Below are 18008 nucleotides of genomic sequence, written 5' to 3'. Positions count from 1 at the left end.
GGGGTCGGCTCCCAAAGCAAGCACACTGTTTCTTGTTTTCAATGCGAAGAAGAGGAGCGCTGTCGGCTCTTCTTTCATCTTGAAAAATGACGGTAAACCTCTCGCCTTTACTTTGTTTTTTGTGAGAATACGAGAATATAGGAATAAAAATCTGTAGCCGTGCGGCGGAACGTGATTGTTAGAAAGAACCTCGGCTCACCGATTTAAAGTGACTGCGCCGACCAAAGATGACAAAAGGTTCTCCTCATCGCTTTTTTATTTTTCAACAAAAGGTTCAACGGCTTAGCGGCCAATGCTAATAGCTGTATCAACTTGTTTGGAACTTGGAACATGGACATCATTCTCGACTACACGACAGTATGCGTGCGTGCGGGTGTGTGCGTGTGTGTTCACCAGTAGTTTGTACGGTGGCCAAACTGAAGTCAATTTGAAATTGAAATGAATTCAAATGCAAGCAATTAATCTCAACTCAAGTGTATTTCTCGAGCGCTTTAAAAACAACCACCGTTGTATCCAAAGTGGAGCAAAAATATTTGAATTTATTCCAAGGTTCAACCTGTTATGAATGACATTCCCAATCTAATTAATAGACAGTTTCATGTATGTTTTTTTTTTTTTGTATAAGAAAAAGAAAAATCACTATTATTGTAAATAATAATGAGGGACAATTTGTCTACAATTACTATAAAAGGATGTAATTAGTTCATTTGTATTAATGATGTTGTAAATGGCAATGAATGTATGATTCATTGAGGAAATTCATGTATGACCTCATCGAGTCATTAGCTTAATAATTGACATAATTATGCATAATTATAAACCGACTAATCATGCAAGACAATTTGAGAATGTCACATTTGTTCAGTTTACTCCATGAAGTACAATGTGAATTCTTTCTTTTTTTTTTCCTAGCCACCTATCCATTCTCTTGTCAAACCGTAAAAAATAAGAAATAAAGGTTAGATAATTTTTTTTCACGCTTGCATCAATCAACGGTCAGAAGATGTTCTGACAATTTCCTCCAATTGTGGTTAGAATACTTTGCAATTGGTTCGTGTGTATTTCAATTTGGCATGAAAAAAAAAAGACATGTATTGGACTTGGACATGATGCGAACACACACGCACGCACGCCCTTTGGTCACATTTTGTTTTTTTCTGGGCTGTGTGCCTGACAGTTTATTTCCAGAGAGTTACTGATGCAGTTTTTTTTTTTTTTTTTTTTATCTCACCAAAAGAAGATGCAGTATGACTGACCGGCGGGCTCGATTGACGTGGATTATTTTTTTTTTCAGGCCGATTCCGATATTTGGCACGATAAAATTATGATCATCGATAAATCAGCCGATTAATTTCACAACTATCCACCTATCCATTTTCAACACCCCTTAAGTCAAGTCAAATCAACTTTATTGTCAACCTGAAGGGGGTTGTTGTTTGGAGCCTAAATTTCAAAACGATATCATGAGTAAAAATCTTTTTTTTTTTTTTTTTTTGGTCCCTTAATTGCCAAAACAATACAGATTTAAGAATTATAGAAAGAAAATTTGACAGTTTTACAATACTTTGTCCTTTAGTATTTAAGAAGATTCTGCAAAATCGTCTACACCCAGCAGATTTATTTATTAATTTTGGGGTGGGAGGGGGCGTTTTTGAATGACATTATGTTAGTCATATGTTGGAATTTGTTAATACAATGTATGTAAAAAAAATTTGAAAAATTGACCATTTAAAAATTCATACGTTTTTTTTTTCAGATTTAAAAATATCTCTTGATTAATCTGTAAATGGATTATGAGCTCAATTCCATCGTTACTGCTGCTTGACACTGAAAATGTACATGGGAGATTATTTATTGTGGCTTTTTACAGTAGTCATGAAAGCCGGTCATTCTCTTTTCCTTTTTTTTTCTTACAATGTTGGACTAATGTTGAGTTCATGTAGCACATGGGAAACGGTGAAAAAAAAACGTGTGGAAGCAGGCCTGTGAAATTCTTTGTGTTACTCTGAATTCCAATCAACTGGATTGATAGTTCACATTTGTGATCATTCAAACTGTCACAACACACCATTCAGTTTCTGTTTTTGTATCGGGCAAAAAAGTCATTTTCCAAGAAAATCAAGACTGTGCTATTTAAGCGGACTTTATACATGACCAATAAAAGTAAGATTTTTCCATGCATGTGTCAGATTACTTTTGTTTTGAACAAAATGTAAAAGGCAGACATTCTGCATTAGTGCCTATGAATTCTAATCATTTTGAACTATTTCACTCGCTAAAGCATAGTGCTACTTTTCTTATAGGCAGACATTCTGCATTAGTGCCTATGAATTCTAATTACTGTATTTTGAACTATTTCACTCGCTAGAGCATAGTGCTACTTTTCTTATCCCCTCTAATGTATTTATTTAATTCAATTAAAAATAAAATATGTAAAATTCCAATTCACGTGCTGTATAGGTATAGCATTTGTTAAATTTTACTGTTGGTTTTGCGCTTTAAATTAAGACTCACATTTTATATGGCCTAGAAGGAAAATGTAAATCCTGTTTTGTTTTCACGGTTGATTTTGTCATTGACCAAGAATGCTGTACTTTACTTGGTTGCACACTAGAGGGCGGTAAATAAATAAGAGCTGCTGTGTCTCTGCACCCAGTGTCGAAGAACAAACTCGGAGCTGTTCGTACTGCGCATGCGTGTTCTACCCAGCTGGAGACGCCGGACAAAAATCGAGAAAAAAAACATTTTTTTAAGTGAAAACAGCTCACAAGAGTGACGACATTTCCACGAGGATGACTTCCGAGAGTGGCAGACGCTGATCGTAACAAGGTGGGTGAATTTCTTGCCTCTTTCTCGGCCACACGGCAAAGTTTTCGGCTTGTTTAGCCACGTTATGCTAACGCTTTGCTGATGTTTTTGAATGACGTGCTTTCATCAAAGGTGATTTTAGTTTATTAGCTTACCTCTGTGCCACACGACCTTCAAATACAGATTAGTGTTAAATGTAATGATTCGTGGAGGTGAAAATTAGACATGTACAGAGCGGGATGAACTGTACATCATGTTAAAAGTGTGTGGAATTAAGTTTGTGACTTGACATGTCCACAAATGGCGAAGTTGCTAATCAGGACACATTGAAAGTCATTCCATTCCAACCAAATGTGATCCATTTAATTTGTCTTCTTGATGTCTTTCAATGTCTTTCAAATTTTACAATTTGTGTAGCCATGTTATCCAACACAAAAGCAACTATCCCAAAGTATTGTTTTTATATGAAACACAAAGATAAGAAATTGATTATCCAGCTTTAAAACACGCATGGTTTTTTTTTTTTTTGGCCCGCCAAAAAAGTCTCCAGTTTTCATTTTGCCGCTCGCATGGGGCAGAAAAAAAGGCTGATAATGACAAAACATAAAAACATTGAAGCTGTATAATGTGTTTGTGTTTTTGATTTTCAAGGAGGAGCCATGGCCTGCGCCCGGGTACCGCTGGATGAGCAGCAGGTGACCGAGCGAGACGAGCTTGGCAGGGAACGCTCGCTGGCCGCGCTGGTGAATGGCCGTCCTCTTGTTGTCGTTGAGCAACGTGCTCGCTGGCTATCACCGTCCATCTCTCTGTTCAGCACCCGGACAGGAAGCAGGAACGCCTCTTCGTGCCTTACGCAGCGCTGTCGGCCGACGCCTGTCCGGCTGAGGTGGAGGAGTTCTTGGAACGCGGCAGGTTCATCTTGGAGGATCTGGAATGGCTACTCGGCCTGCCGCATGACAAGTTTTGGTGTCAGGTGAAAGAGGTTTTGATTGGCCCCCTCAAGTTTATTGACGTAATCCTCAATTGACTTGGTCTTGTGAAATTCCATTCGCTGAATGCTATCGCCCATTCATTTCATCTGAAATTCAAAACAGGGACGCTTTTTCCCTCTTTTCTCAGGTCGTGTTTGACAGGTCGCTGCAAAATTGCCTGGACTCGTACGTCCACCACGCCCCTCGCAGCCTGGACCTGGCCTCCGCGCCGTCGTCTCCGGCGGTGGCGGAAACTCAGTGTTCGCTCCACCGAGCCGTCTTCTTCGCCTTCCTCCGGATGGCCACTCACAAGGAGTCCAAGGTGCGACCGGCCTAATAATCGAATGCAGTCACAAGCCCGTTTAGCGTGGGAAATCGGTTCCGGAGTCGCCGCCAAGCCATCGCTTGCCCCGCTCGCACTGTTGTTAGGATTCCGTCTTGAGTTGCAAGTGCTCACTACGGTGGCAGCGAATTGCGAGACCGCTTTAATACTCATTGAGTTTTTACCATCCGACGTTGCCGTTCTTCAGGAGAACTTCATAACGCCCGCCGTGTTTGGGGACATCCTGTACTGAGTTGCAAGTGCTCACTACGGTGGCAGCGAATTGCGAGACCGCTTTAATACCCATTGAGTTTTTACCACGCGACATTGCCGTTGCTGTTCTTCAGGAGAACTTCATAACGCCTGCCGTGTTTGGGGACATCCTGTATGAGAACTTCCTGTTTGACGTCCCCAAGATGATGGACCTGTGCGTGCTCTTCGGAAAGGGCAACGCTGCGCTGCTGCGCAAGATGATCGGTGACCATTGCCGCCTCACCTCGTCGCCGGTGACCTTTTGTACTCTGTGTAGATGACAGCATCCTTTGTTGAACTTGTTTGCGTGCAGACAACATCTTCCTTCAACAGCCGTCTTACTACAGTGACCTGGAGGACACCGTGCCCACTATTTTGGAGGTGAGACCAAATTCTGGGCCCATTCATAAACCCGTCACGCAGCCAATTCTTTGCAAAATTTTAAAAAATTGTCATTGCTATCTTCGTGTATTGTTGCAATCCATTAAAGGGGAAGTCAACCCCAACATTTGAGCGACACTATCAATGTTCAATGTCGCCACACTCCCCTCAACGGGGCATTCCGTTTGTGGAAAAATGACTCAAGCGGTGGGGGCGGCCATTTTGCCACTTTGAGTCCACTGAAAATGACATCACAGTTGTCAGGGCTCAGGTAGCGACCAATCATAAGTAAGTGACAAAAAACAAGTGGGTCGTGATTGGTCGCTACCTGAGCCCTGAGCAACTGCTATGTCAGAAAAGTGGCAAAATGGCCGCCCCCTGAGATGGACAAAATGTTTGCATTTTACTGCTTCACTCATTTTCCACAACCACCACATGAATCGGAATGCCGTGTTTAGACTAGTGCAGGCGCATACGTTTTCTTGTCAAGGAAATTTGGGGGTTGACGTCGGCAGAAAAGTCGATTTGCCGATTCCTCACTTGCACCTCTGTGCCGTGCATTTTTCCACGAACGACACCAAAAAGCGTTAACGGTCAAGCGTGTCGCCCGCCAGGTGTTTGACACCATTTTGGAGAAGTGCGGCCTGCGCTGCGCCGCCGCCGCCGAACCGGTGAAGCTCAACGCCCACAAGCAGCCGACCGCCGTCGGCATGACGCAGCAGGTGAGACGCCATCGGGCGCCGAAGGCCCTCTTGATGTCACTTCTGGCTTTCCGTGCATTTCTTGTCTTTGTAGGACTTTGTGGACATTGTTCTGTACCTGTGCGACGCAAGCAGCACCTTGCACGCCTTCCTGAGCGTCTTCCCCGCCGCTTGCGCCACTTTCCACTCGCGCGGCTTCCTCTGCAGGTAGACGGACGCGCGCCGGCCAAATGGCCGCTCAGACACGCCTCGTGTTCGCGCTCACAACGGCGTCTCTGCGTTTTCCTCCCGCTGCAGATTGGCCTCTTTTTACGAGAGCGTCGTGCCCGACCTGGAAAACGCCTTGACAAAGAGGACATTTCAGGATAAAAGGTGCACGTGGAAGGTTTCTCATTGGCCAGCGGGGTTGGGGGGGACTTTATTTTTTATGAGGGCAGGTACAATCGTACGATTGAGGGTCATCCCGACCTGTCCGTCAACCATTTTAAAAATTCAGCTCGCAACGTCAGTTTCATTGAGCAACTTGAAATTTGGCACGTGGAAAAAGAAGCCCTGCCTAAAAAAAGCATGGGAATTGGTCATTTCTGGTCCGCGTGACAACCTTCTGCTCAGTTTGCCGTTTTCAGGGGGTCCTTCAAAGGCGGACCGGTCCCCAAAATGAGCAGGACTGATGTTTGCAAACATGTCACGTGCTGAAAGCCTCTTTGCAGTCTGCAGGAAGACGTGTGGCGGAGGCTGTCCCACTCGCGCCGCCGGATGCTGGAGACGGCTCACCTGCTGCTGCACCACACCTGCCTGCAACCCATTCTGGAGGGGTGAGGCCAACGCCTCGCGCGACACGTCCAAGCTAATGCTAATGCTAACAGTCACACGTGTCATCATGCAGGGCGGAAAACACGCAAACGTTTGCCGAAGAGGTGCTGCAACACTTTACGTCGTTTTTGTCGGAGAAAAGGTGGGAACGCAGCACTTTGCTATTTCCTCCCGGGGATCGATTTGTTGTGCCGTGACGTTTTTTGGTTCGTCTTTCTAGGTTTTTGTGCGATTACGACGAGCTGTTTCCCATCGAAGACGATGTCAGCCTCCTCCAACAAGCGCTTCCTGCCATGTATCCTCTCGTCATCCTCGTTGCCAGGGAAACGCCGCGTTTAATTCATTTAAAAAAACAAAACGTCAGTTTCCAAGAATACATCAACATTCACTTCCTACATTAGCTTCCAATGATTGTGGCGGCCATGTCGATTTCTTCTGTTAGCGACTTCTATTGTCTTCTAACATGAGATTCCAAAGTGAACTTCTAACGTTGCCGCCGCCTTTCACTTCCAGCGTTAACTTTTGAAGTTGCCTTTACCTCTACCGTGCGGGCAAAGAAATAGCTTCCGGTGTTGCCTTTCACATGAAAGGTAAGGAAGAGCGACGTTAGCTTGCGAAGCCAAGCGAGGAATGTCAGACAAAGGAAAGGAAGCCTCAACTTGTGCGCCTCAGCGACGAGACCAGGACGTCCTACCTACTGCAGGGCGTCCACAGTGCCTGGGAGAGCGCGGGCAGACGCAAACCGCCGGCCGCGGGGTCCCCGTCGCCGTCGGACGAGCGGGGGGCGGTGGGCGGGGCTTCGCTCTCCATCGCTCGGAATGTGAGGGAAGCAGAAGGCGGCAGAGAGAGCCCCAGGGGGGCTGAGGCCATGTTGGATCCCCCCCATGGAGGAAGCAACGTATGCCCCCCCCACCCACCCAAAAGAAAAAAATGGTGACAGGAGCACTCCCAAGAAATCTGATGGGCCGCCCGTTGACTTCTGTGCCCAGGGTGACGTTTGCCCGGTGAGTGAGGCGGAGCTGGAGTCGCTGCTGTCGTGCATCCGCGACCTGCTGCCCGACCTGGGCGAGGGCTTCCTGCTCGCGTGCCTGCGGCAGTACAGCTACAACTCGGAGCTGGTGATCAACAACATCCTGGAGGGGCGCCTGGCCCCCGACCTGGATGCGCTGGACCGCGCCATGCCCAGGTGAGCCCCGCCCACATTGCACCACGCTCGATGCGAGCGCGCGAATGAGACTTTGGAACGCAACTGGACTTTTAAACCTTGGAATGGGCCAATTTGCCGGGCAACCCGACAAGAGGCTAAAGGAAAAAGAAGCGAGTGAATCTTAAAATTCCCATTCTAGTCACTGCACCGCAGAAAAAAAATGTACGCAATCAAGAAGTCAAAGCAGTTTTCCGGCAACTGCTTCAAATCCGTCGCACGGAATCTGCTCGTTTCTGGAATGCGCTTAAAAGGTCTTTGAAAAATCTTTTGTGACTTCAGCGTGCTTCCAGTCTCACATTTCAAAGAAAAATGCCGGAAGTGCTTCATGGCCCCAAATTGGAAGGAGGCTTACCGCCCAAAAAAAGAAAGTCTGAATAAGTCAAAACTCTTCAATGTGGTTTTGAGATACGACAACATTCCACACGATGTCAACTTTTGCGGACAGAAGAGCTGATCGTGTTGAGACTCCATTTGACTCTCTGTTGTTCTGCGTTTGGAGGGCGGCGAAAGAAGCTCTCCCCACCGTCTTGAACAGCAGATCCAACGTGTTTGACGACGATGAGTTTGACGTCTTCCGCAGGGATCGCGTGGACATGACGCGCATCTGGAAGGGAAGGAGGTGAGAGAGAGCGAGCACACAAACGTGATTTGAAAACGGAATCCCGGCTTCCGACTCAAATTTGGAGCCCCGAATATTTCACGCTCGACCGTAAAAACGCCCTTACGAAACCTCCAACAGGAAAGGCGAGAGCGCGGACGAGCTGCTCAGCGACAAGCGGCACATATCTGAGCAGCGCGCTCGCTACCGGGCCTACGAGACGGTGGTGGACGAGGTGGAGCTGCAGGCGGGAGACGCGGCGGGGGCGTCGGCTCGCTACGGCGCGGGCGACGAATACGACGACGAGTACGACGACACGTACGACGTGAACCAAGTGGGCGCCAACGACCTGGACGGAGACACCCTGCTGAGCAGGAGGTACGGGAGGGAGGGCCAGGCCCCCGCGTATTGCCGCTTCGGCATTTGCTCGTTTGCCAGCGTAGCGATGGGAATCGAAAACCGGTCCCGAGAGTTTCAATCCCCTCAAACGAGACTGGAGATGACTGCACATTGAAAATAAAAGAGAAGGGGCCTGGCCCGAGAACGGAACCCTGCGGAACCTTATAAGGCAGATTTCGACCACACTAGTCTTTTGCGCCATCTTGTGGCACCTGCCGACAATTTCAGCATAAAACTTTTCCCTCCGTGTCGTGACTTCTCAGCACCGATTTCGACTCTGATGCTAACTGACAGTTTTCCCCTTTCAGACCGTTCACGGTGCCTCGAGTCCTCCAGAGAGCGGACAAAGCAGAGGAGATCGAGGACGACGAACCGCAGGAACAGGACCAAGCACTGCAGGTCGGTGGAGAGGATGTTCGTCCGCTTTGCATGTTTCAAATCATTTGGCACTGCTTGAATCCCGAGCCCGCTTTCGAAATCGAATTAAAGTCCATACCGACGGCTTCAAACCCCAACGTGAGAGCCTCGCCCAGGCCGGAAATCCTAAATTCAATCCTTTGTTGTGTCTCGCAGAGCAACGTGAACAGGGACCAGTTCATTCAAGACCCGGCGCTGCTGAGGGAGCGAGCCGAGGCCAGAAGAGCCGCCGCGCAGCAAAGGAAAGGGTGAGGCGCTCGCGAGCGGGACTCGCGGCGACGGAAAAATTCCCGCCGTCCATCTATTAAGCGTTGACCAATCCTCCGCAGCATCCAGCCCGAGCGTTCCAGCCACGTGGTGGGCCGTCCCAAAGGCCAGGGACAGACGCTGGACACGTTCCTGGACAGACGCAAGAAGGAGGCCAACAAGAGCCGCGGGGCCAACCACAACCGGCGCAACATGGCCGACCGCAAGAGAAACAAAGGTATGATCCCCTCGTGAAGGGACGTTCCGAAGAAGAGGAGGAGGACTTTCTTTTTTTTTTTTTAAAAAAATAGGACTGACGCTCTCTTGTTTGGACAAATAATTTATTTGATTGGAAACCAAAGTGGTGCAGCAGTCTGGAGAGGTTTATTTTTGCAATGAAAATGCAAAGTCTGACATCCGGAAGAAGCGGACGCTTCGCACCGCTTTGCGCCTCGGCAAACCACAAATCAACAACTTTTGTACACGCACCTGATCCGTTCGCACTTTGTAACCGCAGGACATGAAAATGCTGAAAATAAAAAGGTGTCCCGCCTGCTTCTCATTGCTCACACCTAAAACACACTTGAGGGCTTCATCGGATTCATAGTTGCCGACCCACCTGTGCCCGACCGACTTGCCTGCTGAGGTTTTCGTGGTCGCGGATGCAAAAGCACAAAGTGTCAAAAATGCCGTCCGGGTTGAAGGGGGGAAAATTTCCCAGATGAAACGGCCTGCTGAGGTTTTCGTGGTCGCGGATGCAAAAGCTCAAAGTGTCAAAAATGCCGTCCAGGTTGAAGGGGGGGAAAATTTCCCATGAAACACCGGACATGCGACGGTTTCGGATCCAATAGAGGCGGCACTCGGCTCCTTCAAACAAAAAAATGGGAGTGTTGCCACGGTGACCGCTATTTGTCTCTGTGGACACCGCCTAAGAAAGGAAAAAATTGTAAATCTGCTATGGACTCATTTTTGATTGCAAAATAACAGCTTCTTGCTAGATAAACGTTGTGTGGGCCAAGAACTGATCTCCTGCCATCTAGTGGTGACTCATCATACTGAAATCAGTCCCTCAGCCTTGATCCCGATCAAAAAGGTGCGCAAAGCCCTTTGGGTGTTTTTATTTCAAAAATATTTTCAAACATATTTATACATTTTGGTCCCAAACGATTGTGTTTTTGCAAACATATTTTCAGGTTTTGGCAGGAAATGATTTGATTCAAAAGAAAAATACTTTCAAGAAGCGACTACCACTGCGTTTCACAACCATTTGAAATGGATACGTCACATTATGCTTAATGTGTGCGTTCGATTTCATGGTGATGGAACACACTTATTCTGGATGCTACTATTTTCCCCAAAATGTCCTCATTTTTCATTGCTTTTGAGCATTGTGTCATGAATCGGTCGCGCGAGATTCTGTCGCGCTCACCCAGGATGCTGCGCTTGCACAGCGGGCAGGTGTAACGCAGCAGCAGCCAGGGATCCACGCAATCCCGGTGATACTCGTGTCGGCACGGCAACACGCGAAGACACTGCAGACAGGTCACGCGCGTCAACGGTATGGTTTTCATTTTCAAGTAGGTTTGCCCGTCTTACTTGGTTGTGGTTGAAGGGCTCCAGACAGACGGCGCAGTTGTCCGTCTCGCCGCGCCGCACTTTGGGCCTCCGGTACGTTTTAGTCCGGAGGGAGGACATGGTCTTCAGGACGTCCTGTTTAGCGAGAGACTGAAGGAGACGTGGTCATTCGTGATCGATTTGACAGCTGTCGCGCCGGACGGGGACTCACCTCCATGTTGCCGTGGAGGTGGCGGTCAGAGTTATGCCGGCGGGCCTGCAGGATGACGCCCGTGCTGAGGATGAGCGCCACCCACAGGATGGTGTCCCACAGCCGCTGCAGGTACTCCTGAACCCAGGCATACAGGACGGACCGTTTGGAAGGGATAGAAAATGCAACTCATCGGTTTCAGTGTTCACCTCGAAACATTTTAGGATTATCGGCATACAAGTGTGAAAGCAAGTTAACCACTGTCGTGATAAAGGCTGGTCTGATAAGTCCATCATGTTAGCAGGTAGCGTGACAGGAAGGTAGCGGGATGACACGCACCTGCACCTGCGAGTTGGTCTCCCCTGTGCAGATGACGCCCTGCCACTCTCCATAGCGCCCGCCTCTGGAGCGCCCGCAGCTTGACCACAGCGTCAGCGTGGCGCCCTGTCGCACAACAAGCAAACACAATCTCCGAATGACTGTCCGCCAAGGTCGGCTACGGCTGACGCTCACCAGGTTGTCTTGTAGGACGTTGCTGAAGGTAATCTTAGCGCTCGCATGGAGGCCCCTGAGGAACGAAAAATGGATGTTGATGATGAAAAATGTTCACATATTAGCACGTTAGCATACCTGAGCAGCGCTCCGATGAGCCTGGTGACGTTCTCCGACGTCTGGATGACAATGACAGGCTTGGACAGAGCCTGAGACAGATCCATCTCAAGCACAACACAAACACATTTAGCGTTATCTTATTCACAGGTGCGCACGCGCACTTTTTTTTTCTTACTTCTCTGACGGTATTTTGGTTAAGAGCCAGGATGATGAGCGCCGAGGCGCCAAGCACCAACGCTCGCTTCATCTACACAACAAAATTGGAGAATATGTTCTTTTGGTCAAGAGAAAAACGTTATCAGTGCACTCATAACAAGTATCTCATTCCACACATTTCACCGCTCTACTCATTCCAAAATTCTCCACCGATTCCATCACTCTCTCCCAATTCATAAGTTTTTCATTGTTTCACATTTTCCAAGACAGCATTGGCAAAACAATACGTCGATTTTACATTCGTACATCCTCCTTTTCACATTTCTTGACCAAAATTATTTTTTAATCGGTGCAAGCGTGCCATTAACATTTTCATTCGGAGCATTTTCAAGAAGTCTATCGCATAACCAAAATGTTCATAATATTTACCCTGCTGACGACCGCCTCGGTGAAGGACTCGTGTTGCTTCCCGGCGGATCCTTGGTGGTCTTCCACGGGCATCACGCCGATCCAAAGCTCCCCTTCCTCCTTGTCATCTCCGCTCAGCTGCGACTCGGCGTCGCGAATCTAACGCATCAACTAGACTTCAAAATATGAACCTACTCCGTCATACTCAAAGAACCGTAAATGTGACGCTCCGACCAGAACGAGTTCTCCCTCCAGGTTCTCCGGGTCCTCACCGGGGCCCTCGCTGCTCTCTCTCCGGCTGGCTGTCATCACCTCCCCGCGGAACAGAGCGCCACTCAGCCGCTGCTCCGCGTATACCTCCACCACAGCGACCCGTGGAGCAGCCGCTGCCGCCTCCGCGAAGGGCAGCAGCAGCCCCGCCCACAGAAGCACCGCCAGCGGGGACGCCATGGTGATCCAGTCCGACAGCTTAAGAGCTAAAAGCGTCTCCAATAGACTTTTATTGGTTTACTTTTCATTTATTTTGCAACGAGTCGGTCAACTGTCTGCCATTGTTTTGCTAGCTCTCGTGCCAAAGAACGTAAACAAGCGAATATCACTTCCGGTCAGGACCACAGCGGGCGGTGCGAGAGAATTACATTCATCACTTTCACGCGCATCGTCAGTCCATCAGTTACGTCCACAAGACGTGCATACAATTTGTAATCACGAAGAAGCATGGCGCGTGACGCTTTGTGACATCAAAAGATTTGATGTCCATTTTTAACTTGGGTGGTTCGAGGGCTGATAAGAACATTCTTAGTCATTTTGGGGCCTGTGTTGGAATTCGTCCGACGACGGAATACCTTTCACCCTTTAAGCCGACAGAAATGCAATGCCCTACCTCTTAATCTTCAGGTGTATGTTTTTGATAGGTTACTTTTACAAGCAGTTAGCCGGCAACAGTAACTTCGGTAATTGTCATGTTCGAGAAAGGATGATTCGCCACGCAAGAGGGTGCAGTTATATACTTCCGGGTTCGTGTCTGACGAAAAGACGATGGTCAGTTTCAAAACTAGCCGTCGGATTGAAATACGCATTTTGCCTCCCAACAGTCATCTTAGACAATAATGAGCACAATTTTAAGTATATGCATGGTAGCTCGTTCCCAGTGCAAAATACGGAGGCGTGCGAGCTTCCAGCTTTCGTTATTCGTTTTTTTTTTTTTAAGCTGCTGTCCAGGCGAGGCACCCGGCTATAGAGAGGCCTTGTCGGCCACTTTGTCATAAACAAAAAAGAGACCCCACTTTGCCTTCATTCATAAATATTTTATGTACAAAATATTCCACTGTTATATCACACAATGGCTGATTGAATTGAATGACTTAATTACATATTTGATCAGTCCCCATGAGTCACATTACATACATGGCAAAAGTGTTACACCGTTTGTACACTTTGTTCAAATACATGCTTTTGTTTCTTTATCTTCATGTGTACCTTGGATGACTTGGCACGTTGTAAACACACATGGCGTCGTAAATAACGTCACATGTCGACATCCAACTCAAAATGTCCACGGAGACTTTGAAAAGTCACAAAGTTGAACTTTTGTCCTCGTTTTGGCAGCAGTCGTCGCAGTTTGAATACAAGGCAGCAAGAAAATAGGCATGACGATTCATGTCCGTAACGCAGCACAAGCAACAATTTGCTTTCCTGCTTTTTGAAATCCACAAGTGTTGCCGTCAAGCACCAGTTTTAAGGACATCGAGTGAAGAAAGGTACTCAAACTAGCCGCCCGATGCGGACTCTGCTCTTCGTCACAGCCACATTTTTCTTTTCACATCAAACGACATTTTAAAGCGCTCATGAACTACGATGTTGTTTTCCACCAACAAAATGGCGGCAATCGTTTGCAAAATGGTTGCCGTTCAAGGTATGACACGAAAGAACACACTTTGAAGCTAACTAGCTAGCTTCTTCTAATAATGCAGAAATCAAAATATTTGTAAACATTACGATGGCCATTTTGGAGGAATGTCTTAGTTTGGCTCAGATAAATTACCCCGAAATTGAATGTGGACAATACTTCAGGACCATTCAGTTGCTGATCCTTCTAGTTCCAGGACTTCTCAAAAATACTGAGCAGACTTTTCTTTTGGTCCAATTACTAACTTTGTTTTTCGTTAGGATCCACGATGGTAGAAACTGGCATTTCCACCATCAGTTCCAGGAAGTACTTGTAGTGGAACTAAAAACCTCCAGTGTCCTGAACGTCTCAAAAGTACTTCACCCATTAGGAGGATCTTCTTTTGGACCTCAAAAATGACCCCAGAACTACATGAAGTCAATAGTTCCTGCAGTCCAAACACACAGTGGGCCTCATCAAGTGATCTAGAACGAAAAGTTCCCGGAATTTTCAATTCCTGGTTTCTGTAGTTCTTGGAACTAAAAGATCTTCTAGCCCCGATAGAATACCTGGGAACAAAATTTGGACCAAAGTCCCGATGGTCCTCAAGTTCCAGGGAACTTTGGGTCTTGGTTCATGACCATTGTTGGATCTCTCTCCGAAGGACGCCCGATATTTAGGCAATAATTCCTGCGATGCACACACAACGGTAATTCTAAGCTGCCTAAAAGTTCCAGAAACGTTAATTTTGGGTGTTTGTAGTTCCTGGAACTAAAAGGTTGCCTTTAGGGGCGTTGTGAGGGTTACCTTCTGGTCTGGGGGCTAGATTTAGCAATGGTTCAAATGGTCCCAACACTCGGTGGTCCTCTTAAAGTTGCTAGTTCCGTCTAAAGTTTCTGGAACTTTGAGTTCGTGGTTCTTGTAGTTCCCAGAACTAATGGATTCCAATCAGCCATGTAGGAGCGTGATCTTTTAGTCTCGGAGTTCCAAAGGTCCGAACACACAAGAGGGCCTATAAAAGTTACTTGTTCCATCTAAAGTTTCTGAAACCTTTTTGATCTTGGTACTTGCATTTCCTGGACCCGCTTTCAGTTGGGTTTTCCTAATAATTGCCGCGGTGCCAACACGTAGGAGTCCTTCAAAGCTGCACGCCGTCTTCGTCCGTGGTAGCGGCGGTCGGCGGACCCCATTGGGAAAGGTTCCTCCTTCACCTGCCTTCCTCGGGGGGCCGCGTCTCCGACTTGATCCTGACGAACTCCTTGGCCACGTCGTCGTTGGCCCGCTGGGCCAGGATGCGCAGGACGGTGGCGCCCGTCTGGTCGGTGTGGACTGCGGGAGCCAGCGGGCACCAGCAGACGCAGGCGCGACGCCCGGCCAGGTCGCGCAGCTGCAGCACGGCCACGCCCACCACCCGGTCGGCCCGCCCGAAGCAGTAGTCCTTGACCGAGGCCTGCAGTTCGCAGCACTCGCCGCCTTCTTTGCCCAACGCGCTGGCGAGGAGCCACAACGCGCGCGTTAGTGCAAAGCACACTCGGACAAGGGCCAGCAATCAACAAAAGGGACACCCACTTGCTGGGGCCCGTTCATTTCAAACCTTTACCCTGGCTGCAAGCCCTAAACCTTGTTTAAAACCCTACAGTCGTTCTGAAACCTTATTTTGAAACCCTCATTCAGGGTTCAAACACTCTAACGTTGAAATTCGAAACCTGGCTGCAACGCTGCAATTGGAAATCTACTAAACTAAACCCGAAACCGTTCTTAAAAACTCTTACTTACCCTAACCTAGTCTTGAAACCCTACTTTCAAACCCCAACACCGGCTGAAAAGACTACTTTTAAACCTTTATCTGAAACTGTCCTTTCAAATGGCAAGTCTGGCCTCAAATTGAATCTGAAAGCCCAAACCTTGTTTCAAGCCCTGAGTTGACACCCTAACCTGGTCTTGAAACTCGACTTTGAAACCCTCAGGCAGGCTGGAAACCCGACTTTTTAAACCCAACCCCGGCTTCAAAACCGAACTTGAAACCCTACTTTCAAATACTGCCCTTAAACCTAGTTTATAGCCCGAGTTTGAAACCCTAACCTCGTCTTGAAGCTCTACTTTGAAAACCTAACGTAGGCTTTTTGACCCTAATCTGTTTTTTTTCACCCTGACTTGAACCCCTTTCCCCGGCTGCAAACCTTAACTTGAAACCCCACTTTCAAACACTAAACCTTTATTTAAAAGCATAACTTGACACCCGTTGCCTCGTCTTGAAACACTGGCTTCAAAGCCAAGCTTGAAACCCTCCTTTCCAGTCTTGAAACCAAATGATGAACTCCTCACTCTCGTTTGAAATCCTAACTTGGAACCATAACCTTTGTTTCAGACCAAAAGCCGTCATTTCTCACCCTAAATCTGTTTGAAACCCAAAGCCAAACTTGAAAGCCACGCTTGAGACCCGACTTTGAAACTATAGCTGTGTCTCAAAACCCTAATTTGAAACGTTAATGAGAAATTGCGAGCCTTGTTTTAAACTCTCATGTGACATCTGACCCTTCTCTCTTGGCACCCTAACCTCGTCTTAAAAGCACAACCCAGGCCTCATCCACACCCGAACTCAAACCGCGTTTAACACCTGACCCATTTTTCGATGCGCGAGGTGACGTGTGTGCGACTGACAATTGGAAGCTCTCGTTGAACTTGGCGCTCCAGCAGTTGTTCTTGGACTTGGTGGTGAACTTGCGCTTCTTGTCGGCCAGCGCCGGCCCCAGCAAGGAAACTTCCACGAAGGGGCGGAACATTCCGGACGTCTGCCAGCGCAGGTCATTGACGCCGATCACTGACGAACGACACGGCGACCGTTCGGTAAGTCTCCCAGCGCCACCGTGGCGCTCTTAAATGCGAAACGGAGCGACCGTCACCTTTGACGCCGACTTTGCGTTCCTTGGCGACGATGTCCACCTGCAGCACGACTTCGCCGATCGGGTTCTCCACTCCCGAACCTCAAACAGAAAAGCACACACCCTCATTTGAAACCCGAACCAAAAGTTTAAGCCTGACCTTGACCTAAAAACCCAACCCAGGCTGGAAACCGCAATCTTGTCTTGAAACCCGAGCCCAGCGCTTCAAACCTTAATTAGAAACCTTAATTTTGACTTCAACCTCGAACCCAGCCTCGAAACGATAATCCCGTCTCGAAACCGGAAACCCCGTTTGATACCCAAAATGTAACCCAAGCTTGAACCCTAAATTCAGAACCATATCCCTGGATCACAACCCGAGACCGAAACTCTCACCTTTGTTTAAAACCCTAACTTAGGCTTGAAACCCGGAGTCGGAACCTTAACGTTGACTTAAAACCCTAAACCAACCTTGAAACCCACATTTGGAACCCTAACCCTCAGAACACTAGCTTGAAATCATAAACCTTTCTTGAAACCCTAATTTAAGATCCTAACCCTTAAATCTTAACGTGAAACCATACCGCTGACTTGAAACCCTAACCGTGGTTCGAAGCCATAAAACAGGCTGAAACCCTAACTCAGACTTGAAACCTGAACCCTGACAGGGGACCCTATCCCTTGTTTGAAACCCTAAAGCAGGCTTGAAACAAGGGTTATTCAAGCCCAAAGCCTTGGGCTGAAGTCGTAACTTAGAAGCCTCACTCCAACTTAAAAACCCAATTTCAAAACCCTCCTTAGAAACCCCAATTTAAAATGTTCACCCCGACTTGAAACTATCATTTCATAACCATCTCAGTCGCATTTTGTAAGATACTTTTACTCGAGTATTGCTTTCAGATACTTTACGCAAGACTGTAAAAGTGAAGCCTGAGCTTGTTTGCTGGTGCGCAAAATGTTTCGAGATTGACAGATGACATCATTCGGGGGGCGGGGCTTAAGGGCTCACCTCGATCGGGTCGAACCTTCTCGTTCGCCGTGATTCTGATGCCCATGCCGCTGTGCACTAGGGACACACGTGCACACGTATGTTAACTGTGTGTGTGTGTGTGTGTGTGTGTGTGTGTGTGTGTGTGTGTGTGTGTGTGTGTGTGCGTGTGCGCGCGCGAGCGAGCGCGTGGA

At 47.7% G+C, this 18008-nt stretch overlaps 3 protein-coding genes and 1 long non-coding RNA gene across 8 annotated transcripts in view; 2 read left to right on the top strand and 2 right to left on the bottom strand.

Moving 5' to 3' along the window:
* The first annotated feature begins 2665 nt into the window (after positions 1–2665).
* Positions 2666–9692, top strand: ascc2 (activating signal cointegrator 1 complex subunit 2). Of its 3 annotated transcripts, none has more exons than XM_019888520.1 (20): positions 2666–2829; positions 3460–3551; positions 3623–3781; positions 3928–4101; positions 4449–4578; positions 4667–4734; positions 5349–5456; positions 5530–5642; positions 5733–5807; positions 6146–6250; positions 6322–6390; positions 6469–6543; positions 6921–7146; positions 7238–7434; positions 7955–8074; positions 8195–8431; positions 8761–8851; positions 9026–9117; positions 9199–9396; positions 9427–9692. In XM_019888520.1, exons 2-19 carry the CDS (start codon positions 3468–3470, stop codon positions 9368–9370), a joined length of 2295 nt encoding a protein of 764 aa, XP_019744079.1. In that variant the 5' UTR covers positions 2666–2829; positions 3460–3467; the 3' UTR covers positions 9371–9396; positions 9427–9692. The 3 variants fall into 3 exon arrangements, with proteins under 3 accessions (XP_019744079.1, XP_019744078.1, XP_019744077.1); XM_019888519.1 differs by having other exon boundaries at positions 9199–9399; positions 9430–9692; XM_019888518.1 differs by lacking the exon at positions 9427–9692 and having other exon boundaries at positions 9199–9425.
* Positions 9693–9729: 37 nt separating this feature from the next.
* On the top strand, positions 9730–9997 carry LOC109526933 (uncharacterized). The gene is made up of 2 exons (XR_002170437.1): positions 9730–9812; positions 9906–9997. It is a non-coding gene; the product is annotated as an uncharacterized LOC109526933 (long non-coding RNA).
* On the bottom strand, positions 9851–12940 carry rnf215 (ring finger protein 215). 2 transcript variants are annotated; one of them, XM_019888522.1, is made up of 10 exons: positions 12291–12940; positions 12078–12215; positions 11668–11739; positions 11511–11596; positions 11394–11448; positions 11220–11324; positions 10902–11018; positions 10712–10840; positions 10545–10647; positions 9851–10043 (listed from the first exon to the last, which is right to left on the bottom strand). In XM_019888522.1, exons 1-10 carry the CDS (start codon positions 12504–12506, stop codon positions 10021–10023), a joined length of 1044 nt encoding a protein of 347 aa, XP_019744081.1. In that variant the 5' UTR covers positions 12507–12940; the 3' UTR covers positions 9851–10020. The 2 variants fall into 2 exon arrangements, with proteins under 2 accessions (XP_019744081.1, XP_019744080.1); XM_019888521.1 differs by having other exon boundaries at positions 11220–11448.
* A 402-nt stretch (positions 12941–13342) lies between these two features.
* Positions 13343–18008, bottom strand: part of LOC109526914 (protein unc-13 homolog B-like) — an 83298-nt gene continuing 78632 nt past the window's right edge. For both annotated transcript variants that reach the window (XM_019888490.1, XM_019888492.1), the window contains exons 39-42: positions 17836–17892; positions 16848–16928; positions 16606–16765; positions 13343–15434 (exon numbers count right to left, since the gene is read on the bottom strand). In XM_019888490.1, the coding sequence (XP_019744049.1) occupies positions 15152–15434; positions 16606–16765; positions 16848–16928; positions 17836–17892 (581 nt within the window). In that variant the 3' untranslated portion in view covers positions 13343–15151. The remainder of the gene's footprint in view (positions 15435–16605; positions 16766–16847; positions 16929–17835; positions 17893–18008) is intronic.

The sequence above is a fragment of the Hippocampus comes genome, unplaced genomic scaffold (genome assembly GCF_001891065.2).
Source record: "Hippocampus comes isolate QL1 unplaced genomic scaffold, H_comes_QL1_v1.1 scaffold128, whole genome shotgun sequence".
Lineage (NCBI taxonomy): Eukaryota > Metazoa > Chordata > Actinopteri > Syngnathiformes > Syngnathidae > Hippocampus > Hippocampus comes.
Note: the sequence above shows the minus strand (reverse complement) of the source record. Positions and strands in the feature narration are given on the sequence as shown.

Excerpts from the sequence above, each read along its gene's own strand:
- rnf215 (XM_019888521.1), bottom strand. The coding sequence starts at position 12,506 with ATGGCGTCCCCGCTGGCGGTGCTTCTGTGGGCGGGGCTGCTGCTGCCC. Across the intron at positions 11,019-11,219 it reads AGACCAACTCGCAGGTGCAG|GAGTACCTGCAGCGGCTGTG; the intron begins GTGCGTGTCATC and ends GCCTGGGTTCAG. Across the intron at positions 10,648-10,711 it reads AGCCCTTCAACCACAACCAA|TGTCTTCGCGTGTTGCCGTG; the intron begins GTAAGACGGGCA and ends ACCTGTCTGCAG.
- ascc2 (XM_019888520.1), top strand. The coding sequence starts at position 3,468 with ATGGCCTGCGCCCGGGTACCGCTGGATGAGCAGCAGGTGACCGAGCGA. Across the intron at positions 3,782-3,927 it reads ATGACAAGTTTTGGTGTCAG|GTCGTGTTTGACAGGTCGCT; the intron begins GTGAAAGAGGTT and ends CTCTTTTCTCAG. Across the intron at positions 5,457-5,529 it reads CCGTCGGCATGACGCAGCAG|GACTTTGTGGACATTGTTCT; the intron begins GTGAGACGCCAT and ends TTGTCTTTGTAG.